Raw genomic sequence first — 25,324 nt, 5'->3', positions numbered from 1 at the left:
CAAAAAGGGGAAAAGGGAGTGACTCAAATAATGTTTGAAAAGATACTCCACCTTATAAAAGGAGGAATGCAAATTAGGAAAACATTATTCCATGTCACCAGATTGTTTAGATAAAGGAAAGTATTTCCTAATGATGTGGAACACCAGGGTCATCTGATGGGCAGGCAAGTTAATTTCACCATGTAAGCAACCTGGATGGAGTTACACCCTCGCAGCCACTCAACCCGCCACAAGAGTAGAACTATCTTACATTTCCTCCAAGAAGTGTGAAAGAGAATGTGCCATCGGCTTTGTGCACAAGAACAAAAAATGACTGACTTTTCTCAATATCAGAGAGACTCTCTGTGTTTTATTGCTACCCTACATCATGCAAAAATAGGGCAGAAAATGAATGTGCACCTGCTAAATCTAACAACATGACAGACTTTCAGATGTTCAGTGGTGAATGACAACCAGGACCCAGAAATCAGTCCTGACCTTGAAACTATGTCAAGGTCAAAAGGAACAAATTGATGTAATAAATGGGGCAGGTGTGTATACATGAATGATAACTATTCATTAGAGTCACACAAAATAAGCTTTCTAAACAAATGTGTACTTGCTTTCCTTATAAGATTATGTAAAATTACACTTAAGGCCCCAGGGAAATAATCTGTGATGACATCATTCTCTGCAAAAAAAAAATTATATGAATTCATTCAACCTCTTATCACATAGGTTCTATTAACAAGTGAGGAGGGCTAGGGTATGGATGTGATATTTTGAGGGACTTTTTCTAAGTGTGCCAGAGCAAAGTGTCTGAAGCCAGAATCCCTCCTTCAGCCTCCTCTTCTATGAAACTCAAGGAAAGAAGTTGTGCTTGGAGAATGGAATCATGTGTCAAAAATTACAAATGAGATAAAAAGAAAAATCAGGTTTTAAACCAAATTATAATGCACATGGACATTAGTTGATCTCATCAGTTTAGAAAAAACTATAGTGACAGAAGAGTCAGGGATTCTGGTTTCAAAGTTCCCTTTATCTTACTCTAGAGAGCCAGGTTCATGCCAATGATGCATCATAGCAGAGAACCGGTCCTACCCAAGAGTTTCCTCAAGGCCTGCTTCATGTCCCTGTTCCTGAGACTGTAGATAAAGGGGTTCAGCATTTGAGGGACAATAGCATACATCACAGAAGCCACTGCAGAATTCTTGGGGGAATCAGTCACTGCAGAGCTAATGTACACCCCAAAAGATGTCCCATAGAACAAAGAGACAACACACAGGTGAGATCCACAGGTGGAAAAGGCTTTATGCTTTCCTTCTGATGAAGGCATTCTCAAGACAGAGGACACAATGTGAATATAAGAGAAAATGATCCCGCAGAGAGGAACACCAGCAAATATACATGCTGCAACAAATACTGTGATGTTATCAGTGAGGGTGTCAGAACAGGAGAGCTCAATGACATGAGCAAGTTCACAGAAGAAGTGGGGCATCTCCAGGCGTGTGCAGAAGGACAGCCGCAGCAAGAGCAGTGTGTGGAGGAGGGCGTCAGCCACACTAACGAGCAGGGAGACCAGGACCAGCAGGACACACAGGCGGGGGTTCATGATGACTGTGTACCTCAGGGGGTGACAAATGGCCACATAGCGGTCATAGGCCATCACTGCAAGCAGAAAACTTTCCACAAGTGCAAAAATTATGACAAAGCCAACCTGGGTGAGGCAGCGTGTGTGGGTGATGGTCTGGTCCTGCGTTTGGATGTTGACCAGCATCTGTGGGATGGTGCATGTTGTATAGCCAATGTCCGTGCAGGAGAGGCTGCAGAGGAAGAAGTACATGGGGGTGTGGAGGTGGGAGTCAGAGCTGATGGCCAGGATGATGAGCAGGTTTCCCAGGATGGTGACCAGATACATGGACAGGAACAGGCTGAAGATGAGGGGCTGCAGGGCTGGGTCATCTGTCAGTCCCAGGAGAAGGAATTCTGAAGCCGCTGTGTGGTTTATGGGTTCCATGGTGTTGATGGATCTGATGGAAAAGATGGGGTGACACACCATGAATGAATGACCAACAGCAGCTTTAGGGAAGATGATAGAAACACAAAGTCTTGGCCCCCACACTAGTCTTGCTGCTGATACCCTCTGATAATGAGGACCAGGAGCCTGTGTTCCAACAGACCCTCTGCATGGCTTTCATGCGTGCTCAGTTTTGAGAGTAAGTTAGTACAGGAAGTCTTCATGGGCACTTTGAGCTCAAGCCAATACTCAGAAGTTTTCCCCTCTCCTTCCTCCCTGGTGCTGCACACTCATTGTCCTTTCCCCTCAACTTCCTTGATTGCCATAATTTTTATGGAACACCATCAGGTTTCCTGTCTTGTGCTAAGTGCTGAGCAGGAAACGCAGGGTGCTTTGCAGTCAGTTATCCCAGGCCTTCACCCTCAAGATGAGAAGGAAGTTTTGTACCTTTGGCTTCCTTTAGAATCCTCTGAGAGACTTACAGACCTGCAGGTGTGTAGTTGACTACGACCCCATTTACATATGAGGACACGGAGGTGAGGTGAGCTTTGATCATGGGTGTGGGATCCACGGTGCTTGCTGGTCAGAACGGGGTTGGGGCTCCATATTCTGACTGCTGTGTTGACCCATAACCAGTCTCTGCAAATGCTTCTGCATGGTACAGAGCTGGCATTCCTCAGCAATCACTCCGATCTCATCACTGGGCTTTGCAATTCTAATATTTTCCTCCCGATCAAAGCCTCTTAGTCTTTCCCTTGCCTTGAAAATGTATCTATTGGAGTCAGGTGTGATGATGCATGTCTGGAATCCCTGCTACTCAGGAGGCAGCAGAAATCATGAATTTGAGGCCATCCTGGGCAACACTCCAAGATACTATCTAGAAACTTTTTTCTTTAATCTATTAAAAAGTGTATGTCCGTCTTACCCAGGAAATTAATCATAGTAATTGTGTCCATCCAGATGGACCCGAGCAAAGATTAAACAAGTTGCTTCTATACTTGAAGCTTAGGAGATCCCCCTTGGAAACAGAGGTCACCCCCTTAGCAATTACATCTGAAGGGAACTGAGCGACTCTGTCTAGGAGATTCTCTCTCATGTAAAAGGAGTTCAATCCTGGCGTTGACAAATTTTGTTGACTTTTTAAAAATGTGAGTTTAATTGAGAAAAATTGATTAAAAAGAGAGAAATTGAAATGTACAGGAATATAAAAAAGATATAAAAAACTTAAAATCCCTGATAGTCAGAAAGTACAAGGTACTCAAAGCTATCAGATAATTTGAGTCCTATTAGGAGTGTCCCCGTACACCAAGACCTTGTCTCCAAGGGGAACAGAGGTTTCCATGACACCATTTACACCTGATGTAATAGAGGACTAACAGAATCTGAATGTGGCCCTGACCCACCCCCATCTGGGAACCACATGGTGTATTAACTTGATTATGGTCATTATTTTGCAGTGCATGGTATTTCCCAACATCCCAGTGTGCACATAGTATGCATATGATTTTTATTCAATCATAATAAAGTTGTAAAAATATGTGGGAATGTTTCACAATGAGGAACTAATAAATCAAAAGTACCCAGTACTTTTTTTATTTTTAAATAGACACCGTGATACTGACAATTCCTGTTGGTTTCTTTTATCACTGTCATGAACCATCACATGAAACGCTGTTCAGTTTTCAGAAAGAAGCAGTGGAAATGACAAATGAAAACAGAGAACCATAAGACATCATCTCTAGCATGATAAATGCAAATATCAGGGAGGGTTAACGTGCTGAAACTCCCTCCGGCTAAGAGAGTCAAGTAGGAAAATAAGGAGACCTCAGTGAGACCAGGGTTCATTCCACCTGGCCTCTGCTGAAACAGGAGATAAAATGAATGAAGTCATCCATGAATTAGGTGAACCTGAATTGCTCTTCCAAAGCCCTAACTGAGGGTTATTTGAGGTCTAGTTGGCTTCGTGAGGAATATCGTTCCAAACCTCACCTGGAGACTGAAGGTGGAGGATGTGTCCTCAGGAAAGGCAGCAGCCGTAGTGAGTCGGAGGATCCTGAGGAAGGCTCGTCTCTGGGAGGAGGCCCTGGTGCTGCTTCCTGGCTGGGGCAGGGCTGCTGAAGGAGTGGTCCCAGGAGGACTCCTGCAGTCTCTGTGTCCCTGGGGCTCTATACCCAGAGCTCCTCATTAGACTAGATATTTTACTGACATTCTGATCCCAAGAGGGCACATCCGTGAAAACCAACTCTGCAGAACTGAGGGGTTCAGGGTGGGTGACCGATTCCTGATCTCTGAGGTCACGTTTGCTCCACTCAATTCTCTGCACAGCTGTGTGGCAAGGGCCCTGATCACACAGCATGTGACATCTCTCTAAAGAATCCCAGGGCTCCTTTTCAGTCTCAAACAAAGGGATGCCTATTTAACTGACTGTTTCAGGGAGCCTGATTCTATTTTTTTTGTGTAAAGATCTGTCCTGTAGGGCTAGGGTTGTGGCTCAGTGGTAGAGCATTTGCCTAGCATGTGTGAGGCCCTGGGTTTGATCCTCAGCACCACATGAAGATAAATAAAAGTATTGTGTCCATCTACAACTAATTTTTTTTTAAAAAAATGATCCGTCCTTTAGATGTGAGACTACCTCAAATAACCATATATAGATAAGATCTTGTGTTATTCAGATTTCTCTTGCTGAATGAACATTTTTAGATGAATCAACATAAAAGGTGGAAAGGTTTTTGTTTAGGACTTTGGATGTTTCCCTTCATTGTCTCCTCCTCTGTCACTCTGGGACCTGAACCAGGCCATACATGATGGAGGGAGTATGTAGCAGAGGAGGCGGCCAGGAAATGAAGATGGAGAGGAGTCTGGAGTTCCACCCTCCCTTTCCAGACCACGCCCGAGTAGCCTGCCTGCCTTCCACTGCACCCACCTCTGAATGGTGTCACCACTGCCTGTAGTGTTGAAGGCTGGTGACCAAGGTTTTAATGGATGGGACCTAGCAGGACAAAAATCTAAACTATAGTGTTGCAAAATGTGGACACTCAAGAGGTTCAGGGAGAGAGAGATTGCCCACCTCCCTTTGAGTGCTGAGACTGACCCAGGCCTACACATGCTGGGCACGCACTCTAACACTGTGCTTTCCCACTGCCCCACAGGGGGTTTGTATAAAGAAACTCTACATTTGAACTCAGGATGTCAGAATTTGGAATGTGCCATCTACCACCACATGAGGTGACCTCTCAGCATCAGTACTGTGATAGGACACTGAAGTGCCAGCTGGATTCTGTTATGAGCCTTCTGAAAATGTCCACCTGAGAACAGCCACAGAGACTCCCCTGGTCATCAAGGTCTTCAATTCCCCGTCCACAGAGGTGGTGTGTAGCTAGAGGCAGGATCAAAATAGGAGCCACGTTCAGGAGCAGAGAATGTGCTTCCTGAAATCTCAGTGTTGACACGTATTTTGATAAGGTGGTCTCAACATTTCAACTATGATTAAATCACTGTCATTAATGTAGCACGTGTGGTTTTTTTCCAAAACACAGGAATTAGAGGAAAGATGATATATGCAGGGATTTGAGAAAAGAGGAGAAAACAGCTGGAGTTTGTTAGTGGGTCCTAAGGACAGTTTCCAGATGCTTGTGCAGCGGCCGGATGAGGAAGAGGAGGAGCACTGCAAGGGAAGGTGGGCGACACTGAGCCAAGTCACTTGAGTGCCTGGGTGAAGGTCACAGTGGAGGTCATCTCTAGCATCCCATCAACACAGCTAGCTCAGCAGGGATTCACCTGCGGTGAGAGTCATGTCCTCTTGGTCAGGACGATGACTGAGGAAATGATGGTTGACAAGTTCCTCTGGGTTTTCTCTGAGCTGAGATACCACGGGCTGCCACCTCTTCCTTCTCATACCTAACTTTACAGCCCATCTCACGGAGACACACCCTTCCTCTCTACTGCATTTACAATCTTCTCCTAAGAGGCAATATTAAATAAAAACCATGTGAGAAAAAAAAACCACTAAAATAAATTTTATTTTAAGGATATTTACCTCTTCCTGCATAAAAAGTGATGATACAGAAAATGAATACCTACCCCACAAAAGGAATTGTTCTAGCTATGACTCAGTAAAAGTTGATCCTTTTTAAAACTTTACCTCTCTCTAAAATATTTTTTGCAACCGACATGGAATAGTATGTAATATGCTTATGGTTCATGAAAGGAGGGCTTGGAGATTGTGAACAGAAGCCACTTAATTTTAGGAGTGGGTTTGTTAGTTTATTGAAGACGTAAGATACTAACTCAGAGAAAGATGCTGATGGACAGAGATATCAGGACCAGGAAGACACAGAGGGTGTGGTTCATTATGGTTATATAACTCAGGGGGTGGCAAATGGCCACATAGCGGTCATAGGCCATCACTGCAAGGAGAAACTTTTCCAAGACAGCAAAAACGATGACAAAGCAGACCTGGGAGAGGTGATGCTCTGGTCCTGGGTGTGGATATTTGACAGCACTTTTGGGATGGTGCTTGTACTGAAGCCAATGTCATTAAAGGAGAGACTGCAAAGGAAGAAGTACATGGGGGTGTGGAGGGAGGGGTCAGAGCTGACAGCCAGGATGATGAGCAGGTTCCCCAGGATGGTGACTAGGTACATGGACAGGAACAGACTGAAGAGGAGGGGCTGCAGGGTTGGGTCATCTGTCAGTCCCAGGAGAAGGAATTTTGAAACAGCTGTGTGGTTTCTGGGTTCCATGTAGTTGAAGATTCTGATGGAAAAGTTGGGGGTGAAAAGATGAGAAAATGTTTGTATAACTGCAGCCTCATTGAGTTGATGATAGAAATGCAGAGCCACTTTGGGCTAGAGGACCAGCGGTCTGTGCTTCAGCCAGGCCTCTGATGGCTGGGATGTGTGCTGAGTGTTGAGAACCCGTTCATTATACACATGTGTATATTTTTTGTGGCTGGTTGTGGAATCCAGTGAATATTCTGATGTTTTCCCCTGTCCTCTCTCAGTCCTTCTTCACTTGCTCCTCCTTTGCCTCCACTCCCTTTATAAAACATATTTTTAACTGAACACCAATTCTGTTTCATGTGCTGTGCTAAATGCTTAGATGGAAAACAAGCTCAAATACATGCTATTCAGTCAGAATCACCCCTGCCTTAGAAATGTCATGAATGCAGTTTTGAAATCAGTCTCCTAAAGTGATGGTTCCCTATCCTTGGCTTACTTTAGAATCACCCAGAAGTCTTTTCCAACTGCAGATGGGTTAGCTCTTATGGGCATCCCTGTGTACTCACAAGGACAGCTAGGTAAGGTGAGGTTATGTCATGGATGTGGGATTCACAGTGAGTGCTTGGCTCAGACTGGGTTTGAGCTCTGATATTCTCGAGGCTGAGTTCATTCTGGACCAAGCTCTCTCAATACCTCTGGACAGTACAGAACCAGCACTGTGAAATGATCACTCGGATCTCATAACTTTCCTTTATAATTGTAATATTTTCTTCCTGACCAAAGCTTCTTGTCTTTTCCTTGCCTTCACAGTGTGTCCACCTCAGCCAGCTGCCATGCTATATGCTTGTGATCCCAGCTACTGGACATGCTAGGGCAGGAGGATTGCAGCTTGGAGGCCAGCCTGGCCAGCACAGCAGAACCCAGTCTCAAGAACTCATGTTTCTTAAATATATTCTAAAAAACCTTCATCTCTATAAATGACATTTCTTGTAGCTGATGGGCTGCATCCATTATGGTGGACCTGAGAAAACCTCAAAGTGCTGCCTCCATTGAAGGTTATAAGGTCTCCCCGTGGAAATGCAAGTCCTCCTGTATAGCGATGGATTCTAAGGGAAGCTGGGAAACTCCAAGTGTGACCTTCTCTCTCATTCTCAGGGAGTTCTTCCCTTAAGATGACAGGTGGCATTATTGATTTTAAAGAAAAGACCATCAGCTCAATAAGAGGACTAAGTGAAATATAGAGACATCCAAGAACACATGAAAATAGAAACACTTCCCTAAAATGCACACTTATAAGAAACTCACACTTACAAGACAGTCAGGGTCCTGCTAGGAGTGTCCCTTTGGTACAATGGCCTTTGTCCACAGGGAGAGGCAGAAGATGCTGAGACAGCATTTGCCTTTTGGTAGGGTGTTGACATCAAGACTCTTAACTTTATCCAGCCTCCACCACATGCTTTGTGAATGGAACAGAGACTCAATTCAAGAGAAGTTGGATGTTCTATTTCTACCACTGGAACTGTGCGTGATTGATATTTTAACTCACCAGATTGGGGTTTTCATTTGGTAATGTATACATACCTCCAATCGTCACTTTGCACATTTGAATCTATATGGATTTTATTCAATTATACTTCAATGAACCTGGAAAGAACTTGGGGGGTGTTTCATATTGAGAAACATATAATTCAAAGGCAACCAGCACCATGTTGGCCTATAGGACCCTAATATTTGTCTCTTTTTTTTTATTCTTATGGAGTATCAATGGTAGCACTCTATATTCCTTGATAGGAAAGGATGTGTCAGGGCACCTGAGGAAAGACAAAAGAAAGAGAACCTTCCTAGTGTGATAAATGCAAATATCAGGGTAGTGCTTAATGTGCTGAAATGTCTACTGGGAATGATGGTCATGTATAAAAATAAGAAGAAAACTTTAATGAGTACCACCATTTTTTTTTTGGCTGAGGCATATTTTAAAACATCAGAATTAAATTGAATTACATAATATATTCAATAGATACATAATATATGCAAAATATTAAATATTTGACTTTATTTACCTGGCTGGATTCAAGAGGCTGCTTGTTCAACGTCTCAGCTGGATATCGATGACAGAAGGTATCCCTTCAGGAAATGTAGGCTGACCCAATGAGGCAGTGGAACCCTGGTGAGGATGGCTCATCTGAGGGAGGAGGCTCAGGTGCTGCCTCCTGGCTGGGCAGGGCTGCTCCAGGACTCCTTGGCTCCCTGCTCCTCCTCTCTGCTGGGCTTCTCTTCTTCCTCCTCTAGCAGCTGAATAAGCAGCATGGACTCTTATGGAAACGCAAGTCCTCCTGTAGAGCAATGGATTCTAAGGGAAGCTGTTTTAAAAAGAAAACTAACACGGAGCTCCATCTCCACCTGTCAAATGACTGATGAAATCCCATCCAGTGTGCAGAGTGTCTGGGCACAGCTGCATGGTCCTGCCTTGTATGGATTTTCTAATTGTTTCTCTATTAGAATCAACAAGCCATAATCGTTCCTTAAATTCATCTAATGTGAAGGAAAAAAAAACTGAAACTATTGGGATGGAATTGAAAACTGCATTGATGAAATGGTGAGCAGGGAGTAACAGCTAAGTCTGTATTTTTGGCCATCAGCAGTGATGAAAGAGAATATATTAGAAGCTTCTTTGAAAATTTTAAGAATAAAAAATTATGGTCCAGCAAAGAGCTGTCTGACCTGGGGGACACCCTGGGTGTTTGAAGTTGGGGTAGAGGTGCAGCCAGTAGCTGATCATTTTGTCCTACAAAAAAAAAATTCATTTTCATAAGATTATGGTGCATTGTAATCACTGCTTTAGAGATTCCTGTACTATTATTATATAAGTGCTTCCTTTTGACCTTGTTAAAGCTGAAATCTGATAAATGAAATCCATGCCTCATGGTTGCCACCACCCTGCTTTGCAGAATCAATCATGTTGTTTCATGGTTATCCAATCATTTTCAAACTCCCTATTTATGTATTGAGACATTAAAAATCAGAGATACTGTGGTGTTGAAATATTAGCATATATTTTTCTGCTACTGTGAATCAGGTTGTTTGAATCTTCTCTAGTGTATGAAGAAAAAAAAGATTTATAAACTTGGGGTGAACCTATTTTGGCTGTAATAGTAACTATTCACCTTTGGTTAGTTCTAAACGTTTTTTCAAAGTGTTGAGCCATTTTACTCACCAAGCAGATATTCCTGGCCTTCCACACCATTCTGCAAATGTTTTTACTTAGTCTGACAATCTAAAGGGTGTACAGTATAATTTAATTAATTTAAATTTCTCTTACAAAGGGAATCAATGTCTCATCACATAGAAGTGAACTTATTTTCTGTTTTGTGAAAACTATGTATTATGTTTCCATTGAGCTTTTTATCTTTTTAAAAATTAAAGAACTATCCTGATAATTCTTTAAGTAATCTGCAATAGCAGTCCTCTATATTTTTTCTTTATACACCACAATTTATTCTTTAGACATATGTCTCCTTTATCATATGTGTTAGTGTATTTAGTAGATATACTAAGGTGCTTTGATCTAATTTGTCAATTTTTTTGTTCATATACTCACTTTTTTAAAAATTATGCGTTTTAATTAGTTATACATGACAGTAGAATGCATTTTTGCACTGTTATATATCATACATAGATGGGATATAATTTCTCATTTTTTCTGAGTGTACATGTTGCAGAATCATATTGGTCATGCAGTCACATATATACATACAGTAACAATGTCTGTTTCAATCTACTATCTTTCCTATCCCCAATTTCCCTCCCCTCCCCTCCCATCACTTCCCTCTTTATTTTATTTTTCTGACAGCATTTTTCTGGACCTCACTGCTCAGGAGGTGTTGGTACTGAAACGCCTACTTTGAGAACATAGTAGTAGCCTTGCCTTTCCCACTAGAAGCTGAAGCCATGGAAATCTACTTTTCCCTTTGGTGTGAGAAGGGAATCACATTCATTTTCATTACTGAGCACCCTTCATCAGACAGCCCAGCCTTCACTGTAACTCCAATTCAGCAATGAAGAAGCGCCGTGCTCAGGTGTTCATGTTTCCTGGACTCTCTTTTCTAAAGGGGCACTGCTGGATCTCTCCCTGCACTAACCTCACATCCTTGATGACTGCAGCTAACAGTCAGCAAAGCTGAGTTTCCTATGGCAACAAACAATCCCTAGAGATTTTTAGTTACGATCACAGAGGTACCTTGTCCTCATATCAAAGTATTTTCTGTTAATTTGTAACAATATTGATAATTAAGACTCTTAATTTACATCTATGACCTCTAATTGTTACTTGCAATGTGTTTATGTGTGCTACTAGTCTGAAGTTGCAAAAGTGAAGTGGTAAAATTCTAAAAAGTAAGTGAAATGTCTGTTGTAGCCCATTCTGATTACGGACAATATATTAGAAGCTTTTGCTTATGGAATGCCAAAGAAGTTCAAATTTCACAGAGTCATACAAAGGCTCAGCCTTAAAAGGTGGGTATTTTTATGGTTCTTTCAGTACCTAATCAGTTACTAGACAATGAGATATTAAGACAAATAGTCTCCTAAGTGTCTCTATAGAATTCCCAAAGTACATCCAAATGTCCATTTGGCATCCTCGTGTGAATGCCTAATAGACGTCTTAGAATCAGCATTTATATGGGACTCATGGTGTTGACCTTCCCGTGTGCTGTGCCCACACAATTTCTGGTCCTCTTTGATGGCGACTCCGTTCTTCCAGGTGCTGAGCAGTTTCTCTCACTGAGCATCAGCCCTCATTCCTCTCTTTCCTGAACACCCTAAGCGCCATCATTGGGAAACCCCATTGTCCACACTGTTGAAATGTACCCGGCATTCAGCGAAAGGCCTCATCTCCACACCTGCTGCTCTCTCTCCATCCCTCGGGTGCGCACCCTCAGGGTTTGTGCAGGAGGCCAAAAGAGTTGGCTAATGAGGAGCTTTGGATATTGAAGCCCCAAGGGCCACGGAGATGACAGTCTGCCTTTGACCCCTACTCCACGCTGGCCCAGGTGAATATGTAGTCCCCTGGCCCTGGGCTCAGCCGCATCCTTTCCGCACAGGAGGCAGGTGCTGCACTGTGTCCGTGTCCCTGAGAACAGAGCTTCCATCTTTATCCTTCGCTGCAGGGAAGAGCCATGTCAGTGCTCGGTGTTGGCACCAGGTAATCTGAAGCCTCCTGGTTTATGTTTCCTGTGGTGGCACTTCTTTGTCTGTCAGTCCATCTGGGGCAGTGGTGAGGTAAAGACCTGAGGAGGAGGAGCAGAACTAGGTCACCTGCAGGGTGTCGGCCTGACTGTGCCTCCTCTGCACAGGTTTGCCACCTCTTGTGCCCCAGCACCGAGTGGCTTTCCTCCCACTAACACCTCACTCTGCCCTGGGTCCAGCGCTGCCTACCACACCCACAGCACTCTGCTCTTGCCATGGTTGTGATTTGTTCTAGAATTCTCTAACCTTTTCTTTCATTTACTTTACTAAGGGCAAAGGTCTGTGGCCAGCTTCTAGTAACTTTTTCCTTCCTGGCTCATAATTCCCTTGGCAGACCAGGTCTTGACCAGCACTGCTTCCTGTTCATGAAAATACTGTGGAAGAGCAGGTGGAGAACAAGGGCCATCCCAAGGCTGAATCCCATTGACTCAGCTTTATCTTGGTGCGAATACAACAGTCACTAGTAAATATGTAAAAACCCGGATGTGTAACTGATGTGATTCTGCAATCTGTATACAGGGTAAAAATGGGAGTTCATAACCCACTTGAATCAAATGTATGAAATATGATATGTCAAGAGCTTTATAATGTTTTGAACAACCAATAAAAAATATATATAGAGAGAGAGAAAAACAAACAAACAAAAACACCAGAACAGCACAGCGTAACCTCGGAGGCACGAATATAACAAAGACTTTGTGTTGCACTCCATTCTCCTTCCTTTTGCAGATGCAAAACCAGGTTTTAATTAAATTATTCTTTTTTTAAAGAGAGAGAGAGAGAATTTATTTATTTTTTTAGTTTTCGATGGACACAACATCTTTATTTTTTATTTTTATGTGGTGCTGAGGATTGAACCCAGCGCCCCGTGCATGCCAGGCGAGAGCGTTACTGCTTAAGCCACATCCCCAGCCCAAATTACATTATTCTTAATGTGTTATTTTAAGTTCTCTTATAGTTTGCTCATTTTATGTGTGTGTGTGTGTGTTTGTGTGGAGATGTATATATATATATATTTTTTTTTCAATAATTAAACATGACGAGCAGTTAGAGAAAGGAAAAGTAAATTGTGATATAATAAGACATTGGGTCAAAGTAAAGTAGTTAAGGTTAATGAACTAAAGAAAATTGTACCCAAATTAAGAGGTGATTAAACATGCTATTTTTTTCAAAATAAGAAAAGTCCATGTTATGTACATGAAGTTTTGTGTTTTAAAATTTCTTGTTAGTGCCTTGTGGTTATACATAACAGTGGGGTCCATTTTCACATAATGCATGGATTATGATTTGCTCCGTTTCCTTCCCCAGGAATAATGTATATCAACTTCACTATAGTGATTCTGTTGAGGAAGACAAATGTACAATCCTCATAGTATTAAGGATATGGAAAATGAATATGTATTACTTATTGTTTTCAACACTAATAATGCAAAAATGGCAATAACTTTTAATTAAGTGTTGAATGGTCCACACCCAGTTCTTTATTCTTTTTGATCTGACTTTTGAGTACCTGAGATGTTTATATAATTAAAATTTTCATATCTGTGATAATTCAAGACTTCAAATTTTTATCATTCTTTGGATGCATTGTTAGGAAAAGTCAGTTTTCTCTTTTAGTTTTTAAATTATTTCAGTTAACACTTGCACTGCTATTGTGTTTGTTTTCATTTCAAGACATTTTAGTGCATGCCCATGAGAAACACACAGGAACGTCATGAGCTTTGTTCAGGTGTTCACTCTTCCTGATTCTCTATGCAAGCTTGCAGGTTGCTGGTGAGCATCTCAATGATACTTCCCTGATGTTTTCATTTATTGAATAAGGATATTCTGTTTATCTTTCATCTCCCCACATTTGTTCCACTCCTCTCTTCCCTCCTATAATGAACTGTGCCTCGTGTCCTAATTATGTCTGTGCCAAGAGCAAATCACAACAGAAATACTAATAGTGTCCTGGATCTCAGCCACTATGGTTGAAGACTTGACTTCCCATTATTCATCCTGGTAATACACCAATTTGGATTTATAATCGTTCCCCAAAACACAAATAAGGAGTCTGATGCTTCTTGCACAACCCATGAACTTTCCTTGTTTACGAACCAAGCACTGAAGCCAGAATGAAAGCCACGTATCTATGAGTTGAAATCTTTATTTTTAATCTATTACAATTTATTTTATTTGATCTTTTTAATTATACATGACAGTAGATCATATTTTGACATATCATTCATACATAGAGTTGAAATGTTGATTAAAGCTGTTATTGATTTTGGTGTAATATTGTTTGTTTATTCATTTACTGTTCATTTAAGGATTGGAGAATTGTCAAGCAAAAAGCCACATATTAGTTGCTTGTTTGTTTCTATTAGTAGGACAGAGAGGAATGGGGGTGGTAGTAATGAAATAAACTTGGAACAGTCAGATAGTTGGGAGAGTGGAAGTGCGGAAGACAGGAGGCTGTGAGCAGGTCACAGGAGGTGAGAAGAGTGTAACATTTACTTCACCTCTCAATGCAGACACCGAACTTTCCTAATACGGAGGCTTGTGCATCCATGATCTATCCCATCACCTGTATCTTCCCCATCAGGCTCTCCAACAGCACGAATTCAGAAAACCAAGCGGGCACAGTAGAATTCCTCCTCCTGGGTCTCTCAGAGGATCCAGACCTGCAGCCCACCATCCTTGGACTGTTCCTGTCCATGTACCTGGTCACAGTGCTTGGGAACCTGCTCATCATCCTGGCCATCTTCTCTGACTCCCACCTCCACACCCCCATGTACTTCTTCCTCTCCAACCTGTCCTTCACTGACATCTGTTTCATCTCCACCACGGTCCCTAAGATGCTGGTGAACATCCAGAGACAAAGCAAGAGCATCAGTTACACGGGCTGCCTCACCCAGGTCTGCTTTGGTGCAGGTTTTGCTGGATTGGAAAACTTTCTCCTTGCAGCAATGGCTTATGACCGTTACGTGGCCATCTGCCATCCACTCAGATACACAGTCATCATGAACCCCCGCCTGTGTGTCCTGCTGATTCTCTTGTCCTTGACCATCAGCATTACGTATGCCCTGCTCCAAAGTTTGATGCTACTGAGGCTGTCTTTCTGCACAAACCTGGAGATCCCCCACTTCTTCTGTGAACTTGTTCAGGTCATCAAGCTGGCCTGTTCTGACACCCTCATCAATAACATCCTGGTATATGTGATGACTAGCCTGCTGGGTGGTCTTCCTCTTTGGGGGATTATTTTTTCTTATGTTAAAATTGTGTCCTCGGTTCTGAAAATGCCATCATCTGGGAGAAAGTCTAAAGCCTTTTCCACGTGTGGGTCTCATCTCTCAGTGGTCTCCTTGTTCTATGGGACAGGATTTGGGGTGTACATTAGCTCTGCAGTCACAGACTTATCCAGAAAGAGTGCAATAGCCTCCGTGATGTATTCTGTGGTTCCTCCAATGCTGAACCCCTTTATCTACAGCCTGAGGAACAGGGACATGAAGGAGGCCTTAAAGAAGCTCATTCAAATGTCTTCCTTATGATTAGTTCTGTGCTTTGTGCTTTTACTTCTAAAATGAATCAGTGTCTAAAGAGTTGGATACTGCGCAAAGAGTTCTCTTCTACCATTAAGGTCTTAGGGTGCCATGCTTAGGCCCTTTTCTGCCTGGGTATTTCCACTTAGACTTGGAAACTGACTGGGGTCTTCAGTTGTTTGGGATTTTGAAAACTCATGCAACCTTTTTGAGTTTAATTCTGTGATCAGATTCCATAGAGGCAAAACATAAACAAAGGGTTCTGGCTATAGAGATTTGGGGGTATTTCTCAGAGGAATGTGAGTGACAGTAGGACATTAGGACAAAGGATGAAGATAAGTAAGCATCTCAGTACAGGAGGAGGACTAGCCTCTACCTCAACCCATGTACACGGCCATTTATGGCTTCCCCAAATGATTGCAATCTGAGTTCCTGTTTTATAACTCATGATATTCTAAACTTTGTCTCCAAGGCTGATAATTACCCTGCCATTTTCTGTTGAGCTGAAGTAATTCCGCAGAGATTATAGGAGCTATGCAGTGTCAGTCAACCATGACAGTAGGTGGCAGTTAGCTCAGGGGTTATCAATAAGTCATTTACATAGCAAAACCACACCCATTAACCTTGGCTTCCTCTTTCATGCATTTGGCCTAAATTATATATTGCAGAATTTGACATAATTATGGAATGTTTGAATTTCATGAATGAGAATGGGTCTAGCTCAAAACACAGAAAACACTATTAACTGAGTTAGCTCACACCATGAAGCTGATCATCCCAAGTTAATTAAATTTTACAAGCTGAACCTCCACACACAGTACAAGCCCCTTATTCACTCCTCCTGTTGTTAGTTTCACCCTAACGCTGCCCCTCTGGTCATTGAAAGCCTGGCTCAGTTCCAGGGGTCATATTCCTACAGAATGCAGACTCTGTTTTCCTTAGGTTTTGTTGCAACAGAGAGCCAACCATCTCATGGAGTTATTAAGAAAATATCCTTTCACATATCACAGTCCAGAATCAGGACCTTTGCTCCTTTGTAAACTAATCACTGTGATATGAATGGGGTGGTATTCTGGGGTCCCTATGATGAAAAACTCACCCATTTATCTATAGCCTGTGAAATAGGACATGGAGGAGGCCCAAAATCACCAAGGCATAAATCAATACATGAATAATAGTAATAATAATAATAATAAATAGATGATCAGTAGGATAGAATGAGCAGATCAGGAGAAGGAAGAAAGGAAAGGGAAGCTACTAGGAAATGAACTTAATCATGTTATATTATGTGCATGTCTGAATATGGCATAATGAATCTCACTACTATGTATTATTATAATGTACCAATAAAGTGAAACACTCATCAGAATGTCTTCTACCTTGTTGTTCTTGTGTCACTTGATTTGTACGTTGGCTTCTTATTGATTGCTTTCTTCTGTACTCATGAATGAATGTCAGCCTCGGTCAACGGGGGCTGCTATTGCACAACACCGTAGCCTGGGAAGGTTCAGTAGTGGACATTTATTTCTCTAAGGGCTGCGTGTTGCAAATTCCAAGATCCAGGTGACAGATGATGCAGACTCTAGTGATGACTCTTCTTGTGGTTTGCACACTGCTACCTGTTTGTGGTGTCTTCTCTTAGCAAGGACAGGAATTTCTGCTCTCATCTTCTTGTTACAAGGCCATGGATCTCAGGGTGAAGCTCCATGACTTTAGAAAAACCTAATTAATTTAACAAGTTCCACCTCCTATCACTATTAAATATGGGCACAAATTCCTGTTGTAAAAGTTACACTTGTAAGTAAGAATAAAAAAGGTTTTAGAGCTTTTTATTACCACAGCAACAGTTTTGGCTGACTGATGGTCTACAGACATTAAAAGGTGTGATATTAGATCAGGAAAGATACGACAATAGTATTGTTTAGAAAAGAAATTCCAGAAAACATTCACCTGTAAATGAACAGTTTATTTCTGAATTGACCTTACAGGAAACAGATGGATTATTTAGTCAAAGGCACTAAGAAAAAGAAAATGAATTTCATATATAACTTGTGTCAAGGCAAAAGTAAATTTCATGTGGTTTCAACCTAAATTGGAAAAGGTAGAACTAAAAATCCTTTATTGAGGAAAGTACAAGTTTCAATATAGAGACCTCCTGAGCACAGACCATGAGAGTAGGTACTTACCAATTAAACCATGGGAATTCTGCACACTGTGGCCAACTAGTGAATACCATGAGGCACAAGCAAAATGAGACAATGTTATATATCCATGCATGCTATACATATATAGGATGGCTATACCAATTATATAAAGAACAATTATAAATTGCCTTTTTTAAGGATATATGAAGAATTCAGTAGATGTGTCACAGATATATACTTCACAAGACAGAAAAATAAATGGACAATAATATGTGAATGCACTCTAAACCTCTTAATGAGATAAACAAATTAATCAACTACCATTTTGCATCCTTTATATTATCAGAGTAATTTAAATATTAGAGATAATTTGGAAAATCAGGAATATTTATTGAGAAGGTAAATTGATTCAGCTACTTAGCAGATCCTTTGGAACTATGCAAAAATGAAAATCCACTCCACCACAACCCACAAATCCACCCCTCTATAAAACCACCTTTTATTTCCTACATTAGACATAGAGGAGATATGGAAATGACTTTACTTATAAGAGAATAAAATAGATAAAGCATTTTATTACCATCAAAAATATTCCTCAGTTCTACTAGCACCATAATGGGAATATTTGAAATATAAGAGTAACTGCCAAACCCAAGAGCACAAGAGATTCTTAGGCGAAGTGATGAGAGTAACAGGGAGACATGGAATCCATCCACTAAGTTTGAATTGAGACACATGAAATGGAAGCACTTATATGTAATAAATTGTACAGTTATATCTGCACTGGAGATGCAAAGGCATTAGAGGTCTCTGGGAATGATGTTGTGTAAGGGAAAACAGTCAAGTACCGACTACATCAATTCCATCATGACCTGCGTGGTTATCACATGTTCTTTTCTGTGTTTTCTCCCTTCTGGAATCACTTGATTACCTGAGAGCCCAGATCATCCACTAATGCTCCTCCTCCACAGATCCCCTGTTGCAAACAAGTGCCTTGCAGCAATTTGTCATGTAAGTTAGTCACAGTGACTGAGACAGCAGCTGGACACCTGAGAGCCACAACTCAGGGCACCTCAGAGATGTAATCTGCTTCACCCATGGGAAGGTCACCCACCAGTGGACCGATGGAAGGACATTCAGTTTCCTGTCTCTGAGATCATGTCCGGGTGTGACACCTGATGGCAGCACGTTCTGCAATAACTGGGGACCAAGAGAACCAGTACCAGGACGTGGCCCCTTCGTGGAGAGAATCACTCTCTGTTCCAGTGTGTTCCCTGTCTCTGAGTCATTGCAGGAAACTCGTGTTATTGTTTGAGCTCTTTAATATTAGGTTTTCCCTTCCTTATTAGGACTGAAGACATCTTCACTGATGAGCTTCATGACCTATCACACCACTGACATCATCTAATTATGCAAATGTCATCAACAATGAAGCTGAGGGTGGTGGATGCTAGTTCCACCTCAGATGGGCATGGTTTGCCTGGACAGGTCTCAGTGTTTATTTCCCAGGTCATGAAGGTTTACTACTTTGCCTCACATTACACTAGAATGTACTTCTATTGGCCCTAAACACATAGGCAAGCAGAAGTTATATGTAAAATACAACAATAACTTTATTCAAATATTTCCTGTCATTTCTGAACCTCATATTCCCTTTTTCTGAGCATGCCAAAAAAAAAAGTTTAAATGGGTGGTGGAAGGCGCACACCCAGGAAGTGCAGACAGACGGACTGGGCCCGCAGGTCCTGGTCAGGAAGCGGGTTCTAGGAGGAGGCTCCAGTGTTGCTTCTTCGCTGGGCAGGGCTGTGGAGTGGGGTGGCCACAAGCTGAATCTAAGCAGTCTCCACACCCCTGGGGCTCAATATGCAAAGCTCCTTGTTAGACTAGTAATTTCACTACCATTCTGATCCCTGGGGTGCATATCCTTGAAGACCAAGGAAACAGAAGGGAGGCTTTCAGGCTGGCTTGTCCCCTGGCCCCAGAAGCCAGGTACAGATCACCCAGTTCTCTCCATTGTTTCTTCTCCCATCCACTCATGGTGCCTTGCAAGTGAGACCCATGGAAGTTTTCTAGTAAACCCCAAATATATACTTACCAACAAAGAAAATGTAGCTCTTTTATATCTTGTAGACTGAGAGACCTGGACAAGCACATACAGAGGCAGGGGTTCATGATGACCATGTAGCTCAGGGGTTGGCAAATGGACACATAGCGGTCAAGACCATCACTGCAAGGAGAAAATTTTCTAAGACACTAAAAACCAAGACAAAACAGAGCTGGGAGAGGCATTGTGTGTAAGTGATGGTCTTATTCTGTGCTTGGATGTCTACCAGCAACTTTGGGATCATGCTTGTGCTTAAGCAGATGTCATTAAATGAGAGGTTGGAGAGGAAGAAGTACATGAGGGTGCAGAGGTGGGAGTCAGAACTGATGGCCAGGATGATGAGTGGTTTCCCCAGGATGGTGACCAGGTACATGGACAGGAACAGGCTGAAGACAAGGGGCTGCAGGGCTGGGCCATCTGTCAGGCCCAGGAGAAGGAATTCTGAAACAGCTGTGTGGTTTGTGGGTTCCATGTTGTAGATGAACCTTATGGAATTGATGGGATGAAAGGTAAAAATTAATGGACTAGCAGGTGCAGCTTCACCTAGGAACAGATTAGAATCACCTGGTAGACTCCTCCATCTTTAGATTTCAAGCCTCCAGAAGTATGAGTATGGACATTTCTATTAAGATACCCAGTCCAAGGTAATTGGTTATGATACTCCTACCAACTAATATGCTCACCACAATCCCTGCTCAACCAGCACAAGAACACAAACACATTTCAGAATATTTTGTAGGTCATTAAGTTTAAGAAGCAGCAGATTTCTGTTGGGTAGGAAAAGTGGCATCTCCTTGAGGAGGAGAATGAGGCATTCCCCGAAGGGGTCTGAGAGTGAAGGGCTGTCTGCTAGCAGCACTCAGCTGCTGTGCTGATAAGCCCATCTCTCCTGGAAGGAGATCCAGATGGCTCATCACATGCCTGTCATGCTTGTTTTCCTTGTGCATTGCCTATTTCTCCTCTCATGGAAGAATCAGGACCTCGTGGATGAGGGCACTGGATAGATGGAGTTGATGATCCGAGTGAGTCTGCAGAAGTTAGGCTTTCTGAGACTGTGCAGAAGGGCAGTCACAGCACCATCTGATACATCAGGCCATCTTCAATGCTGGTGAACAGAGAGGCCAGAATCAGCAGGACTCAGAGAGGCAGGGGTTCATAGTAACTGCATACCCAAGGGGTGACTGACAGCCATGTAGTCATCACAGGACATGACTTCAAGGAAACTTTTCTAAGGAAGTAAAAATGAAGACAGACCAAGACTGGAAGAGACATCATACTTAAGTGATGCTCAGGTCCTGTGCTCGTATGTTCCCAGCCTCTCTGGCATTATGCTTGTGTTTAAACAGATGCCAGTTAATATGAAGCACAGCTGGGTATGAGGAGGGGAGTCTTCTACATGCATTGTTAAAATAATTTTCACTTCATTCCGTGAGTAACTATCATGAACCATCCAGGGGCTGTGTGTGGACCACCGCACATGGAGTCTAGTGGATAGGATCATCTGGTGTCTGGGAATGACCAGTGGACATTTCCTCTGGTTAACTGCCCTGACACATTGTGAATTCCTATCCCACTCTGCCATGTCCCACACAGCACCTGAGATGGGTGTAACCTGCCAAGATGTCGATCAACTGCTGACTGCAAAATATCAGGAAGCAAGACTCTGCCCTTGAAACTTTATCCCTGCCTGTGATGTACCCCCTTAAATAAACCACTAGAGCCATCTTCTTTTGTCTAGCTCCAACTCTTGTGTGGACTGGATCTATCAGGGGCTCCAGTTTTGAAAATATATTTCTGACTCTTTGTCTTTTGTTCTTCACTAATTATTTTAGACTTTAAGTTCTCAGGTGGCTTCACCCTCCTCAGCAGGAAGAAGAGCTCTCCAAGGAGACGCTGGCCATTGCTCCCTATAAGTGAACATTTAACAATTTTCATAATTATCTTTCATTAAAGTCTGATGCAGCATGAAACCACCTCAAATATGTTACAAAAAGGTAACATATTTATTCTTGCTTTATTTTCTTTTGGACCCTTAACTCAGACTTTCTGGAATTTACAAAAACTTTGCATATGTGTAAGAGTTCCTGTGTCCATGTGAATTGAGCAAAGCACTGTCTATTATTAGTTAAAAATAATTTCTTCCTGGTGCATTGTCAAAGTCTTTGTTTTTAAAGAGAGAGAAAAAGAGAGAGAGAGAGAAAGAGAGAGAGAGTGAGAGAGAGAGAGAGAGAGAGAATTTTTAATATTTATTTCTTAGTTCTCGGCAGACACAACATCTTTGTTTGTATGTGGTGCTAAGGATCGAACCCGGGCCACACACATGCCAGATGAGCGCGCTACCGCTTGAGCCACATCCCCAGCCCAAAGACTTTGATTTGTAAGTTTTATTTTAAAGGACACAATTGTACATCTTTACACAGTGCAGTCTGATAATTTATTACATGTGTACATTGTATAATGATCAAATCATTCAAGGGGGAAATCTAAAATATTGATCTCATAGAAATAAAGAGTGGAATAGTACTTGCCAGACTCTGGGGATGGCAGGGAGGAGGGAAAGGTGAGGAAGTGTCAGTCAACAGGTGCAAGGTTTCAGGTGGAGAGGAGGAACAAGTTCTGGGGTCCTATTGCAGTATGGTGACTGTGGTCAATAATATTACATGCTGTATTTCATAGTGGGGTTTTGAAAGCAGAGAGCATTATTACCATATTTATAACTGTGTTTAAATTCACCTCACAGCTTTTCATTTTCACAGATCAAAATAAAAGTTCAGTCACTATACATCATGTACATTGAATTTAAAAATGCAGCATAATTTAAATGTGTTAAGAATATTTTTTTAAAAAAATATCCTCTATGTAAACTTTTCAGATTGCATTTGTGTATGGATAACTGCAGAGAAACCACAGATAAAGAGCTCTGGACTACTGTGCTTTTATCATATATGAAATGGCAGACATGATAATTTACTTGATGACTATAATAATCATTTCACATTGCATACTTTAAGTACATACAACAAAAGTAAGTGAAATGGCTACTCACATACTTAAGAGATAATTACATTGTGAAATCATCATGTGTCTTGCAAATATATACAGCATTGAAAATGAACTCTTGACACACAATAATGTCAGTAAATCTCCAATACATCAGGATGAGTAATAGAAGGCACAGTACATAAGATATAATTCAATTTTTGGTACTAAGAGGATTGAACTCAGGGTGTACTCTTCCACCAATCTACACCTCTGGCCATTTTATTATTTTTTTTTTATTTTGAGACAGGGTCTCATCAAGTGGCCCAGGCTGACCTAGAACATTTGCAATGCTTCTGCCTCAGCCTCCTGAGTTGTAGTCATTACAGACTGTGTACCACTGTGCCTGGCAGAATTAAACTTGTAACAAGCTAAAATGCAGGTAAAATTGTGAATCATATCATAGGTCAAACACATGAAATGCTGCAATACACAGCAGCTAATACACAATTGAATTTTAAGAGTGGACACTCTGGGAGAGGCATCGTGTCAGAATATGGCACCTGCAAGCAGTCCAGACATCCAGTGACCATGCGGGGAGCCAGCAGGTGGATGAAACTGGCTCACACAGAGATAGAGGGACTCCAGGGTGCAGGGCACGGAGGTCCATAATTAACTCTAATTTATTCAAGATGATTATCTTGTTTGATCAAAGTTAAGTGGCATTTTTTTTAATTATTTGAGATAGAGCTATCCTCCTGGATAGAATTCTAAAATTTTATAGCGACCTCAAATCTGTGAGTAGACAACTCAGCCCAATTTCCTGGATGAGAAGCTAAGTGCAGTACGTGCTCTTGGTGCTGTGCAGGCAGAATACTTATCAGCCTCTGAGCTGTGGCCTCAGAGAAGGTTGACAGGCAGCAATGCACAGCTGCTCTGTTCTGTGGAGAACTCAACAGAATTCTGTCTGGATAATCAGTCTTCAGAGCCCCATTGAGAAAGATCAAAATGTAATTAGGCTATTAAACTGGTAATAACGTCAGGAAGCCACAGACATGGAGCTCTACATGGGCTGAGATGAAATCTAGTCCTTCAGTAACACCAAGATCTTTCCTTCACTCCTCCCTGGACCTGCTCTCTCAAACATTCACCTGAGAAATATCCCCCAATCACTACAGGAGGAATCCTTTGCTTATGTTCTGCTATTGAGAAAGACGATCAGTGGATCAAGGTCACAAAGATCACAGGTGTTTTCAAGAAAAGACAAAGTCAGTTTTCAGATTGAAGATGAACTATCCACAGCATAAGGGAGTTTAATTATGGTAGCATAAGGATGTGATGTTGGAAGAACTCTCCATTAGTCTTACCCGGTGTTCTTTCATTTTACTCATTCTACAGTCTCAAGAAAGGAGATGTTCCAATGAGTTTCCTCAAGGCCTCCTTCATGTCTCTGTTCCTCAGGCTGTAGATAAAGGGGTTCAGCATCTGAGGGACCAAAGTGTACATCACTGAAGCCACTGCGCTCTTTCTGGTTGAATCTGTCACTGCAGAGCTAATGTAGACCCCAAAAGCTGTCCCATAGAACAAGGAGACAACAGACAGGTGAGACCCACAGGTGGAAAAGGCTTTATGCTTTCCCCCAGATGATGGCATCCTCAGAATAGAGAAGACTATTTTGATGTAAGAGTAAATAATTCCAATGAGAGGAACACCACCTAAAACACTAGTCACTACATATACCAGAATGTTGTTAATGAGGGTGTCAGAACAGGCCAGCTTGATGACCTGATCAAGTTCACAGAAGAAGTGGGGGATCTCCAGGTCTGTGCAGAAGGACAGTCGCAGCACCATCAGAGTGTGCAGCAGGCCATCGGCAATGCTGATGGTCAAGGACAAGAGAATCAGCAGGACACACAGGCGGGGGTTCATGATGACTGTGTATCTGAGGGGATGGCAGATGGCCATGTAACGGTCATAAGCCATTGCTGCAAGGAGAAAGTTCTCCAGTCCAGCAAAGATCAGGACAAAGCAGACCTGGGTGAGGCAGCCTGCATAACTGATGGTCTTGCTCTGTCTCTGGATGTTCACCAGCATCCTAGGGACTGTGCTGGTGCTGAAACCGATGTCAGCCAAGGACAGGTTGGAGAGGAAGAAGTACATGGGGGTGTGGAGGTGGGGGTCAGAGCTGACAGCCAGGATGATGAGCAGGTTCCCAAGCACTGTGACCAGGTACATGGACAGGAACAGTCCAAAGAGAAGGGGCTGCAGTTCTGGGTCCTCTGAGAGTCCCAGGAGGAGGAATTCTGAGACACCTGATTGGTTTTCTGGTTTCATGTTCTGAGGAGGAGGATGGGGAAAGTAAAGGTCATGAAACCAAATGGGTGTGCAAGGATGCCTTATTTTGAAAAGCTTTCACATATACTTTGTGAAGGGAGTATTACCCCCCTCCCTCCTTACCTCCCTCCCTCCCTCCCTCTCTTTTCTTTCTGTCCTACTCTCTACCACACTAGTTGATTGTCCAAAATTTTAATTGTCCATTCTTTTCCACATTGTAGCAATGACTAGAAACAAAACAGACAGTCATTATTGGCCTTCAACCCTGAAAATATCCCAAG

General features: G+C 42.2%; 1 protein-coding gene across 1 annotated transcript; it reads right to left on the bottom strand.

Moving 5' to 3' along the window:
* Positions 1–1,057: 1,057 nt before the first annotated feature.
* Positions 1,058–25,043, bottom strand: LOC308645735 (uncharacterized protein; the record flags this gene model as incomplete). Its single annotated transcript, XM_081288107.1, has 2 exons — positions 1,058–2,009; positions 24,106–25,043. 2 exons carry the CDS (start codon positions 25,041–25,043, stop codon positions 1,058–1,060), a joined length of 1,890 nt encoding a protein of 629 aa, XP_081144233.1.
* Between the last annotated feature and the right edge of the window lie 281 nt (positions 25,044–25,324).

Source organism: Spermophilus citellus (assembly GCF_964194105.1).
Source record: "Spermophilus citellus genome assembly, chromosome: 3".
Lineage (NCBI taxonomy): Eukaryota > Metazoa > Chordata > Mammalia > Rodentia > Sciuridae > Spermophilus > Spermophilus citellus.
The sequence above is the reverse complement of the archived record's forward strand: the minus strand, read 5'-3'. Positions and strand labels throughout refer to the sequence as shown.